General features: G+C 38.4%; 1 protein-coding gene across 1 annotated transcript in view; it reads right to left on the reverse strand.

Moving 5' to 3' along the window:
• Positions 1–14,112, reverse strand: part of LOC115216470 — a 43,399-nt gene that overhangs the window by 3,113 nt on the left and 26,174 nt on the right. The window contains exons 2-3 of the mRNA XM_029785834.2: positions 13,499–13,606; positions 6,593–6,742 (exon numbers count right to left, since the gene is read on the reverse strand). Coding sequence (XP_029641694.1) covers positions 6,593–6,742; positions 13,499–13,606 — 258 coding nt within the window. The remainder of the gene's footprint in view (positions 1–6,592; positions 6,743–13,498; positions 13,607–14,112) is intronic.

Consider the following 14,112-nt stretch of genomic DNA (forward strand, 5'->3'; position numbering starts at 1 on the left):
ACATTTATTTGAATTAGTTACGCATTAGCTCGTAACTTTGAGATTTCAATGACATGATTGTTTATTTCTAGAATGACATTGTAGGGTAAGTGTGAGAGGCCAGATCTGGTCAGTTTGAATATAAAACTGGTAGAATATTTTGGCTGGATATGGTTGATTTAAATGCTGAAGGGTTAACATGTTTCCAGCCACTGAAACATTTCCTTAGTGAGTTCTATGGAAAACCCACACAAGTAAACCTATGAAAAAACATTACAGGAATTTTGAAAGATATCTATAAAGCTATTTATTAAAGATCAAATGGTTATGAAGGTCCACCAGAATGAAACAGTAATCAAAGGGGGCCATAGGTAAAAAGGGGCTGAGAATCACTGATTTAAATGCTTGTCTTCCTGATGTGTTACTGGGCCACTAAATTAGTGTTTAGTTAGCAGTGAGGAAGGTAATGAGTAAATTGTCAACTAATTACTCCAACAAAATCTATCCTATTCTATATATTACAAAAATAATTGATGTAAAACCTTGGTAGAATCAGAATGATCCCAGTCTATAATGAAATGAAACTAAATTTAGAAAGTCACAGAGTCAGTTGCTGTATTCTTTTCTCAGATCTTTATATTTTATTAATATTATCCTATATTATCATAATTAAATACACATATAAGCAATCGATATTTTCTTTTCATGAAAGAAGTTAGTATACATAACATGAAAGATTTATTAGCAATCAATATCTTCCTGTTATATTACATGGAATATTTGTAAATAATATAGAAACAGGAAAACGAAATGGAAGTCATGGTTTCATCTCTAATGAAGGGTTTTGTCTTCATATAATATGCAGGGTAGATATGAGGGGGTGCTGAAAAGTTCCAGGCTTTAAGGGTATCACAAAAGGCCTGGTTGGACGCCCCACATTCTGAGTTCTTTTGTAGGGCTTAGGATAACTGTTAGGCTACTGCAATAGATGTGTGTAACTGAGAGGGGAATCATCATCATCATCATCATCATCATTTAGCGTCCGCTTTCCATGCTAGCATAGGTTGGACGGTTCAACTGGGGTCTGTGAAGTCAGAAGGCTGCACCAGGACCAGTCTGATCTGGGAGTGTTTCTATGGCTGGATGCCCTTCCTAATGCCAACCACTCCATGAGTGTAGTGGGTGCTTTTTACGTGCCAGACGAGTCTGGCAAACGGCCACGATCGGATGGTGCTTTTTACGTGCCACACACATATACATACACACACACACACATATACATACACACACACACACACACACATATATATATATATATATATATATATATATATAGACAAACAAAAGAAAGAGGCACTCAACATATTTAGTAGGAGTTGCATGTATTATTATTGAAAACAGTTTGATTTGCCCCCCCTGCAACGTCCGTGGGCTGATTGAGCTCAGGCAAGCAAATAGAGTGATGCAGGAAGTGTGAGGTGGCTGCTGGAAACTGCGCTGCTACCGGTCGAGGCAGGTCACATGATGTTGTTGGAAATAATGTTGAAATTCTGTAACTTTATAAACTGTGATAAAGTCATCTATGAGCCTAATGGTGGCTGTGAACCAGGAAACGTCTGAAGTCTGCTACCAAAGACATGAGAGTTAAAGGAAGTGAAATAGATCTATTAAGAACTGAAATGGTGCCTCAGAAGAAGTTCACTCTTTTATCTTCTATCTTTTGCTTGTTTCACTCATTAGACTGTGGCCATGCTGGGGCACCACCTTGAAGAATTTTTAGTTGATTGTTTTATTGACCCCCAGCACTTATTTTTGTTTTAAAGCTGGGTACTCCATAGAGTACCTAGCCAGTCTACAGAGAGTTCTGGGTGCTTTTTATGATGAACTGCTAAGTTACAAGGACTTAAACACCACAGCATTGGATATCGAGTGGTGGGGTGGGGAGACAAACACATAAATATATATATATACATATGTAATTGGGCTTTTTCAATTTCTGTCTACCAAATTCACTCGTAAGGCTTTGTTTGGCCTGAGGCTATAGTTGAAGACACTTGCCCAAGGTATCACACAGTGGATCTGAACCCAGAACCATGTGCTGGGAAGCAAGCTTCTTACTACACAACCATACCTGCACCTTTAATGACTCATTAGGAACTTTATCATGATATAACAGACATAGATTCAAAATAATACCATAGGCGCAGCAGTGGCTCTGTGGTAAGTAGCTTGCTAACCAACCACATGGTTCCGGGTTCAGTCCCACTGCGTGGCATCTTGGGCAAGTGTCTTCTGCTATAGCCCCGGGCCGACCAATGCCTTGTGAGTGGATTTGGTAGACGGAAACTGAAAGAAGCCTGTCGTATATATGTATATATATATATATGTATGTGTGTGTGTGTGTATGTGTGTCTGTGTTTGTCCCCCTAGCATTGCTTGACAACCGATGCTGGTGTGTCTACGTCCCCGTCACTTAGCGGTTCGGCAAAAGAGACCGATAGAATAAGTACTGGGCTTACAAAGAATAAGTCCCGGGGTCGATTTGCTCGACTAAAGGCGGTGCTCCAGCATGGCCGCAGTCAAATGACTGAAACAAGTAAAAGAGTAAGCTTATTCATTTTCAGTTGTGACTTGAAGCTGCTGTCTGTGGTTCCTCTTACAGATGATGTTTTACTAACCTTACTTTCACTTTCACTTTCATCTGGCAATTTGATAATGAGTTTATCTTTTATATTACATTTAAGGGATTAGATATAGTTAATGTGTGTTGTTGTGAAACTAATTGTTCTTACAGTAAATATTTAAATTTTCGGACAACAGTAACCAAAAAAAAAACACTAAAACAAAATAAATTCTCATTTCAATTAATTATTATCTTATCACTATTTACCATTAACAGAGAGAAAAATAAATATAAACCAATGAAACTGGGTTAATAAATAAACTCTGTTTAAACCACCAAATAATAATTTAATGAATATTTTCTAGATAATGTTTTTCAAATTTGTTTAGTGTGATGACTCATCATCATCATCATCATCAACAACAGCAGCAGTAGCAGCATTGTCGTTATCATCAACATCGTTTTGGATGTTGGATGGAATTTGTCAAGGCAGATTTTCTACAGCTGAATAACTTTCATGCGACCAACCCTCACTTACTTCCAACTGAAATATCCCCCCAGGGACCAGACATGTCATTCACAGAAGACATCACTTATAATGAAGATGACCACTCATTTACAGTTACCATGTGATACCAAAACAAGGATATACTAACACACAAATGCACACACACACACATATATCATCATCATCAACATTTAAATTCCCTTTTCCATGCTGGCATGGGCCAGACAGCTTCACAGGAATGGGCAGGGCATGGGGCTGCATCAAGTTCCATAGTCAGCTGTGGCATGGTTACTATTGCTGGATGCCTTTCATAATGCCAGCCACTCTACAGAGCGTTCTGGGTGCATTTTATGTGGCACCATCACCAATGCTTTTTACATGGCTCCTTGCTTATATATTTGCAGCCACTTTTCTCCTTTGCCTTACACCCTTAAGCCTCTTAATGCTGGTTGCAACAAAGTTTCTTATACCATTTTGACACAACAATCTCCATTTTGTTTGTGTAAGGCTGTTCGCTCCAAGGCTGTCGTGAGCTACCTTGACTGCTGAGAGGTCACTCTTCAGCTTGTCCTTATATCTGAGCCATGGTTGACCAACTTTTCTGTGCCCACTAAATACATATATATATATATATATAAATTAGAAAAAAACCACCTTTTATCAATTTAATAATGAAAAATTAAATTATGCCATTTAGAAAAATTACATATTATAGAAAGATTAAGTATAAGATAAAACATATAATGATAATTAAGTAATGTGCAAAATAATTTTTCATTATTGAATTGATAAAAGGTGTTTTAATTTATATATATATATATATATATATATAAGCGGGATCAGCCATCTGAATGTGGCTAGGGACAGGGCGGGGTGGTGGGGGTGTTACTGATGCATTTAGCCCCAGGCGACTATAGACGTCACTAGAAGAGCCGACACCATCACGGTGTCCTTGCTGGCCTGCAAAGGGAGATCAGCCTCCCCGAAGATACGGATGCTACACACGGACCGGTTTCGAGGTAATCGCCTCTCGTCAGCGCATGGCAAGCACCGTTCTTCATTGAGGGACTTCCTGTACAGGCCAGATAAATATAGAAACCGGTCCATGATGGTGTCGGCTCTTCTAGTGACGTCTATAGTCGCCTGGGGCTAAATGCATCAGTAACACCCCCACCACCCCGCCCTGTCCCTAGCCACATTCAGATGGCTGATCCCGCTTATATTAAAGAGCAGTTACTGTTTATACCTTGCTCAGAGATTTATTATTGTTATATATATATATATATATATATATATATATATATATATTATATTATATTTTGTGAAATTTGATTTAGTATTTCTAAATTGAATTTTTCCCTGTAAGTTTGGAATAATATTCCCTCATATTATTACTCTTATATATATATATATATTATCATCATCATTTAGCGTCCGCTTTCCATGCTAGCATGGGTTGGACGGTTCAACTGGGGGTCTGTGAAGCCAGAAGGCTGCATCAGGCCCAGTCTGATCTGGCAGTGTTTCTACGGCTGGATGCCCTTCCTAATGCCAACCACTCCGTGAGTGTAGTGGGAGCTTTTTACATATATCTATATACATACATATGTCCAACCCATTGGCAGCATGGAAAAAGGACATTAAATGATAAGGATGAGGATGAACAATTGTTACTTATTCACAACAGTGGTTATGTATTGTGGTTTCTGTCTTATTGAATCTTTATCTTCTTCTTGTTTCAGTCATGCTGGGGCACTGGCTTACTCTTTTTTTACTCTTTTACTTGTTTCAGTCATTTGACTGTGGCCATGCTGGAGCACCGGCTTTAGTCGAGCAAATCGACCCCAGGACTTATTGCTTGTAAGCTTCAAGTCACAACTGAAAATGAATAAGCTTACTCTTTTATTCTTTTACTTGTTTCAGTCATTTGACTGCGGCCATGCTGGAGCACCGCCTTTAGTCGAGCAAATCGACCCCGGGACTTATTCTTTGTAAGCCCAGTACTTATTCTATCGGTCTCTTTTGCCGAACCGCTAAGTGACGGGGACGTAGACACACCAGCATCAGTTGTCAAGCAATGCTAGGGGGACAAACACAGACACACAAACACACACACACACACATATATATATATATACATATATACGACAGGCTTCTTTCAGTTTCCGTCTACCAAATCCACTCACAAGGCATTGGTCGGCCCGGGGCTATAGCAGAAGACACTTGCCCAAGATGCCATGCAGTGGGAATGAACCCAAAGCCATGTGGTTCGTAAGCAAGCTAGTTACCACACAGTCACTCCTGTGCCCATAAAAGAACTTGTAGTTCAATGAATCAACTGTAGGACTTATTATTAAGCATAGTACTCATTCTGTTGGTCTTTTTGCTGAACTGCTAAGTTAGAAGGACTTAAACACACCAATACCAGTTATCAAGTGGTGGGGGACAAGCACTGACACACACACACACAAACACACCCAACGGACTTCTTTCAGTTTCCATCTACCAAATCTATGCAATAGCCTTGGGTTGGCCCAAGGCTATTGCAGAAAACACATGCCCAAGGTACCATGCTGTGGTACTGAACCTGGAACTGTATGGTTGGGAGCAAGCTTCTTACCACACAGCCATACCTTTCCAGTCTTTGCTAAAAACTTTTACCTTACTTATCTTCCCATCTCCACTACAAATTCTTCAAAATTGTCTTTCTGTACTGTAATAAATTCCATAAAAATAATGGTTTCTAGAACAGCTGATATGATTTAAATGATACAATAGAGAAAATATTTGAGTGTTGTGACGAAGTTGATATAAATTATAGAAATGACTTTTACCTGAAATTTTGTCATGCCACAAGTTGTTGTCAACAAAGTTTTATTTGAGAAATTTGGTTAGAATTCCTCTGTTTTTAATTTTCCTATTGCTTTAAGGTAACTTTGATAGACTTAGCCACATTTATGAGTGTTGTCAAAGCAGTACATGTTGTTGCAGTTGTTATTGTTTAGTTTCAGGCCAGTCTTGACTGAACCCACCTGTGACTAAAGGTATTCCAGCTGTGACCATCCCACTTGATATACTACATACTGGACTACATTATCCAACATGTCTTTCTCTTTTTTTTCAAGCAGGAAGGTGTGATATGAAGGGAATTCAGCTGCTATTTTTAGCAGATTGTGTGATCAGGTCACACTCTCACACTCTTCTGTAAAGTACATGCAAAGGCAGTCCTTGCAGCTAATCTAGTTGAATTTGCTACCACTAGGGCTGTGAACTTAGTAAAACACATAAGTCTCCATAGACAATAGGATTTGGCATTTTTTTCTGTGTACGCCTCATGACTTATTTTAGTTTAGGTTTAAATTGATTCAGGGTCCTACATGTTAAGTGTAGCATTTTATTGGGAAGCCTGGAAGACCAAGGATTATACTGGAACACAAATGAATCCTAAGCAAAACAAAATAAAACGTAAATCAAATACTTACCACATATAAGAAATATTTCACCAGCAGAGTGGTAATAATATATCTTCTTCGGCAACGGGGTGGTCAGCACACCACATATCGATAAAACTGCAGCTAAAGCACCAAAAGATGCGGCAAACATCATCAAGCCAAGGACAGCGTTCTGCCAATCTATGAAGAGATGGTAAATATAGAATAAATATCATTCTTCTTATATGAATATTGGTTGTTAAGAATTACATATTGAATGTGAAGAAGTAATCAAAAGAGTGGAATAGTTTGTTTCAGTTGTTGATTGGTTTGAGCCAGCTATATATCCTGTGGGAGCTACGAGTATAGGGAGAGTTTACAGAAAAAACAAAAGACGAAGACAGGTGGTGTAGAAAACAAACAGATGTATTAGTATAACGCTCAGGGATAGAAAAAGTCTTTTACGCTCTTCTACAGAAAGGGACACAGAAAAAAACAAGGAGAGAAACAAGGAGAGAAAAAAATGTGTGTAGTGGCTAACGATCTATCATGGCGACTTATATATATATATATATATATATATATTATATATATATATATATATATATATATATATATATATATATATATATATATAGTTAATCCAAACAAGAAAACACAAAAAACACAACAACGCGAGGACGTGGAACAAATATAGTATTATTGGACGCTCAGGAAAGAAGGGAAGAAGGAGGATTTAACGTTTCGAGCGGAGCTCTTCGTCGGAAACATAGGAGAAGGAAAGATCCCGAGAAGGGAAGACAGAGGAAAAAAATCGCCAACGGTACACACGAGGTCACATTTTGAAAGACCAGGGAGAGTTTACGAAAAAAACCAAAAGATGAAGACAGGTGGTGTACAAAACAAACAGATGTATTAGTATAACACTCAGGAATAGAAAAAGTCTTTTACGTTTCGAGCCTACGCTCTTCTACAGAAAGGGACACAGAAAGAAACAAGGAGTGAAAAAAATGTGTGTAGTAGCTAAAGAAATTATAAAGAAAGTAATGATAATAATAATAATAACAGTTTTACATAAAGTTCAAAGGTTTTTTGACGTCGTGGTGTATTGCAAGGATTTTTCATCAAGAGTAGAGTCCTCAGTGATCCGTAGGTAGGAGAGGTGCAGCCGGAGGATAAATATCCAAACGAGAATCCGTAAAGAGTAGATAGAAAGTCCAGCGCAGAAGTTCGTGTGTGATAAGAAATGACAAGATCAATTGGTGCGACCACGTGAGTGTGTGATATATAGGGAGATATTACGAAAAAAAACAAAAGACGAAGACAGGTGGTGTAAAAAACAAACAGATGTATTAGTGTAACACTCAGGAATAGAAAAAGTCTTTTACGTTTCGAGCCTACGCTCTTCTACAGAAAGGAACACAGAAAAAAAAACAAGGGGAGAAACGAGGAGAGAAAAAATGTGTGTAGTGGCTACTGATCAATCATGGCGACTGGTATATATCATGGCTTCTAGTATATATGTGTGTATTAATCTGATCACATTTATCAGAATGGACAATGGGCAGCTTCTGAAATATCTTTTCTATGATAAGTTGAAACAGTGTAAGTGTTGAATGGGTGTATGGTGCAAATGCTATGGATGCCTCTTTGAAGCTTCTCAGGAAGACTTCTGCATCAGTCCAGAAATAAGGACTAGTCTTAAGTCTAACACACACACACTTATAGAGCATGACATGGTCATGGCTGGATTTGGACTCAGAATATAAAGGATTATAACCAAATACAAGAAGGTATTTTGTTCAAGGCTTTAATGAATCTCACTAGCCATTAAAAATTGATTAACCTGTATTTGTGTAGGAATGTGTGGATGAGAAGTTCACTATCTAACTACGGATTCGAGTTCTGTCCCACTGCATGGCACCTTGGGCAAATGTCTTCTAGAACAGCCTTGAGTTGACCAAAACCTTGTCAGTGGATTCAGTAAATAGAAACTAAAAGAAGCCCCTTTTGTGTATGTGTGTGTGTGTGTGTGTTGTGTGTGTGTGTGTGCACGTGTATGTACCATCATCATCATCATTATCCTTTAACGTCCGTTTTCCATGCTGGCATGTGTTGGACGATTTGACCAGAGCTGGCAAGACAGGAGAGCTGCATCAAGTTCCAGTCTGATTCAGTTTGGTTTCTATGGCTAGATGACATTCCTAATGCCAACCACTTTAGAATGTGTGCTGGGTGCTTTTAAAATGGCATCAGTATGAGTGCTTTTATGTGGAACCAACGTGTGTGCTTTTTTTTAGGGGCACTGGCGCGGAGCTCCTACAGGCCAATCTTCTTCATCCGATGGAGTGGCATTATCATTTCTGCTGTTGTGGATGGGTCTTCTTGAGTTACACCATGGCACAGGATATCTCGATTCTTTGCAAGGGACAGTGTTCTGAGGTCATTCTTCAGTTCTTCATCCCACGTCTTCCCGGATCTCCCTCTTCCACGAGTTCCATCCTCTTTGAGTGATCAGAACTTCTTTATAGAGCTGTCAACATCCATCCGCAATATATATGTGTATGCGTGCATGCATGTGCGAGTGTGTATGTGCGTGTGTGTGTGCATCCATGTATGTGTGTGTATGTGTGTGTACATCCATGTGTGTGCGTGCATGTGCATGTGTGTGTGTAAGTGTGTGTGCATCCATGTATGTGTTATGTATGTGTCTGTGTGTATGTGTGTGTGTGTATGTGTGTGTGTGTGTATGTGCGTGTGTATGTGTGTGTATCCATGTGTGTGTGTGTGTGTGTTTGTACCTCCTTGTCTTGACATTGTGTGATAATTGAAGTAAAAGTGTCAACACCATACAAAATGGTGTCATTCATTGCCAATCTTCCTTGAAAACATGTCCAGCCATTGGGAAATATTACCTTGCTTGCAAATAGGAGAGGAGTGGCAACAGGAAGAGCACCTGTCCATAAAAATCTGCCTCAACAAATTCAATCTGACCAAACAAGCATGGAGAAGTGGACATTAAACATTAACGATGATGATGAAGTTTCATTAATATTTCCTCGATCGAATCTTACTAAAATGTGTATCGTATGATCTGACATACACCACATGGAGAAGTCGTTGTGTGATGCACCACTGTACCAATATTTTATTGGAATCACCATTATCAATGAACCAAATCTCTCCAAAATAAAATGCTTAGTTACTTTTCTTTACTTGTTTGAATGTTATCAGATAATTTTATTTCTAAATTTTTGACATATTCCTTAACCATTTTCAGTGCAATGGCATTCAATACATGGCAGCTGTAATCAGAAATGGCATCAAGACTCATGATGCCTTTCAGTAATCATGCATTCTTCCTGACATTCGGAGGCACAGAAAGCACTTGGATAAACTTGGATAAACTTGGATAAACTTGGATAAACTTCTCTTGGGGAATTTAGATGACATTCCAAGCCTACATTTTCTTTTGCTTGTTGCATCAAAAGATAAATTCTAACTTAAAAGAGATGTGGTGGCTGAGTTATTAACTTGCTGATCCTTTTCTCTGTATAGTTGCTTGGATTAATTCTTGATATCAACCCTCTTGAGACTGTCTCTTGTTCTACAATGCAAAATTTCTTTTTAAAAGTATCTAAACGAAAAACCTCCGTTAGGATTTCCTGTTTATTTATGTCCCAAACACCAGCTTAATAACGACGAAGATATTTTACTAAATTCTTCATTATTCTAAAAATTAATTGCAACAAAACCAGTGTATTTCAATAAAAATATGGTAATAAAACTGTTACAGTAATCTAAATTAAAACCTTTCATCAAAATTTCCTGTTAATTTTTGTTCAAAATACCAACCAGCTTAATAAAAATGATTAAGTATTTTATTAAGTTTTTTATTATTTTCCAAATTAACTGAAACAAAGTCAGTGTATTTCAGCGGAAATATCGTAATAAAACTGTTTATTGTATCTATATTCATTAGTCTATACAAATCTAAGATTTTTATAGACACTGCTGTGCCATCCATTCTAGTTATACCTGTTGTATAAGATTCTAAAGCTGCCTTCTTAATGCAGATGTTTAAATATGACAAATATGTCTGAGATCTGAAACAAAAAATAAATTTCTAGAGAACTAATTAAAACCAAGATCAATCATGTTGGGAAGATGTAACCAATTCTTATTGTTATATTTGCAATTAACAAAATCATTTATTACTTCATTTCACATTGTTTTATTTTTAATTACATTTGACAGATAAATATATTTTCTGATTATTTAGAAGTATTATTATTTAAAAAAAAAATGTCTTCATTTATGATCAGATTTTAATTAAAATTATTACTAAATATACGACAATCTATTGTGTATTTTAAATTTCCTTCATTTGCCCAATTAGGGAAATGTAGAAATTTCATATATATTACTGCTGTTGCTGCTGCTACTACTGTATCATCATCATTATCATCATCATTGTTTAATGGCCAGCTTCTCTACTGGATGGTTGGTCAGGATCTGATGAGCCAAATAACTGTATTGAGCCCCAAAGTCTGTTGCTCCTCAGTTTCTACAGCTGGATGCCTTTCCTAATATCAACCACTTTAAAGAGTGTAATGGGTGCTATTTATGTGGCACCAGCACTTGTGAGGTAACCAAGTTACTCACAAGCCCAAACCCTTTGACTATGTTGGGGTTGTAGCATTCAGACAGGTGGCTTTATGTTCGGCATTGTGAGGTTAAAGTATGATAGCGAAACAAAAACAGATGTTTTGAAGGCGGCGAGCTAGCAGAAACGTTAGCACGCCAGGCAAAACCCTTAGCGGTATTTCGTCTGCCATTACGTTTTGAGTTCAAATTTCGCCAAGGTCGACTTTGCCTTTCATCCTTTCGGGGTCGATAAATTAAGTACCAGTTACGCACTGGGGTCGATATAATTGACTTAATCCGTTTGTCTGTCATTGTTTGTTCCCTCTGTGTTTAGCCCCTTGTGGGTAGTAAAGAAATAGATATTTTGTCTGCTATTACATTTTGAGTTCAAATTTCGCCGCGGTCGACTTTGCCTTTCATCCTTTCAGGGTCAGTAAATTAAGTACCAGTTACACACTGGGGTCGATATAATCGACTTAACCTGTTTGTCTGTCCTTGTTTGTCCCCTCTGTGTTTAGCCCCTTGTGGGCAATAAAGAAATAAGAAACCGATGTCTTGCTGAAAAGGGCATACATAGTTACCTCAGCTGGAAATGGAGAAAGGATGGCGGTGATGAGGTGTCAGGGCATACCCTCGGGGTATAAGAGGGTGAGTATAAAAGAGAATACAGATGGTGGATCAGAAAGAGAAGGTTGGTAAATTTGCAAGAATGCGAAAGGGAAGTGGTACATGATTAGTGTTTAGCATTCATGTCAGCCATATTTGGCTCAAAATGTTCTTCTTGTTTTATGCTGAAACTGGTCAAATCCAGCTTCTCACATCCACCCAACAATGTCATTCAAAACAAACATTTACATCAACAAAATCTCAAAGCTACAAGATAATCCACGGTTAATTCAAAACAATGTGAGTGGATAAGTATTACATTAGACAGAATAATCTGAATGCTAAAGGGTTAAAGCTGGTACAGAGGCGACTGCAGAGAATGGTGAGCAGAAGTGGAAGTGTAGTCATCTCAATTTAGGGGAGAAGGTGGAGGAAATAGGAGGGGGCAAAGGAAGAGCATACGGTAAGTGGCATTAAAAAAGGGGGTGGGTGAGGTGGGTGGAGAGCAACGGTATAATAAAACTAAAGATAAATGAGAAGCAGTGAAATGTTGTGAAGTGATGCGGGTAGTTGAGAGACAGATGCTCAGTGACGTAGAGGATTGAAGATTCCTTGTCATTGAAGGAATATAAACATCTAAAAGACAATAGGAGTGGGTCGAGGAGGAGGAGGAGGGGGAGGTAATACATAAAGGTGGGCTGGAGATGAACAGCTTAATAAAACTGTAGATATATTTCTTTACTACCCACAAGGGGCTAAACACAGAGGGGACAAACTAGGACAGACAAAGGGATTAAGACGATTACATCGACCCCAGTGCGTAACTGGTGCTTAATTTATCGACCCCGAAAGGATGAAAGGCAAAGTCGACCTCGGCGGAATTTGAACTCAGAACGTAACGGCAGACGAAATACGGCTACGCATTTCGCCCGGCCTGCTAACGATTCTGCCAGGGAAATGTGGTGAAGGGTGGGGAATGAAGTGACACACTGACAGAGATGGAGGTCAGAGGTACTCAGGGTGGATACAAAGGGTTACAATGAAGGAGGGGAGCGCTGATGATTGACAGAAGGTGCTCAGAGTAGAGGAACGTTCAATGTAAATATAGTGGAAAGGGTTGGTGCTGGGAGAGCAAGATGTGTGGAAAAGCAAGTGATAGGGTTAGGGGTAGTACTAAAATAGGTGGGATGGGAATATGTGCGGCTCTATTCATATACAACCAGAGTAGCTGATGAAATGGTGCGTAATTCTTTAAATGTAAAAGAGAAAGTTCAACCCTCATGTACACTCACAAAATATCGTTTCCTATCTCAGGATAAAAAAAAAAAGATTCTTTGAAGAGACCAAACAGGGTCACAAATGTTGGTTTTTAGCTCGTTTTTTTATGACTTACAAACGACACATACACTTTTCTATGTTCCTAACTTAAACATCAGTCTATTACTGGGTAACATTCACAGAAGATCTATAAACTAACTTTTCCACCCAGGTGAACCGAAGCGTGTCCAATGATTAAACGTACAACTAAAAATACACCCAGAAACACATAACACTTGCAATACGCCAATCGTACAAAACCCACCCATTCAACCATTTCGTTGTTACAAAGACAAAAAAAAAACAACCAATAATAACTCGACCCACAACCACACAGATGTAAGTATGGACGCACAGGAAAATCAATAATGCATTGAAAGAGCTTACAAGGTTTCTTATCTTCGCAAGTGGCTGGTTCTGTATTTGATCCTGCTGCTATAGTTGCAGTTGCCGAGACATTATTATAACAGGAGTCCCATATGCCGACTGGATGTCCTGAAAATAGATGTAAAAAATATAAAATTAGTTTCGCATGTAGGACCATGGTCAGTCTTGATGTGTAACTACTATCAAATATTACCAGTTCTGATATTTTAAGCTGTTGCCTAATACCTCGGGGGATCCTTGTAATTTCGGTGTAATTCTTGAGAAGCGTACATAATAAAGGCCGAAGTTGATCACATTGACCTCTGAATTCATATTTTATTTTATCGACCCCGAAGATCGAAGTTAACCCCAGAACGTAAAGAGCTGGAGGAATTGTCGCTAAGTATTTCGCCCGAGACGCTAACGACTCTGCCTTGACTCTTGAAGTCATTATAGAATATACATACAAAATAGAAATAATTCACATGTGATTATGAGTGTGTGATAAAAAAGTTCGATAGGAAACAACGTGGTTTCTTGTTCGATACTCGTGTGTGGTAGTTTGGGCAAGAGTGTTCTACTGTTTCTACTATAGTCTCGATTTACCCAAAGCTGTGTGAGTGGAATTTGCTAGG

The sequence above is a fragment of the Octopus sinensis genome, linkage group LG10 (assembly GCF_006345805.1).
Source record: "Octopus sinensis linkage group LG10, ASM634580v1, whole genome shotgun sequence".
In the NCBI taxonomy this organism is placed as follows: domain Eukaryota; kingdom Metazoa; phylum Mollusca; class Cephalopoda; order Octopoda; family Octopodidae; genus Octopus; species Octopus sinensis.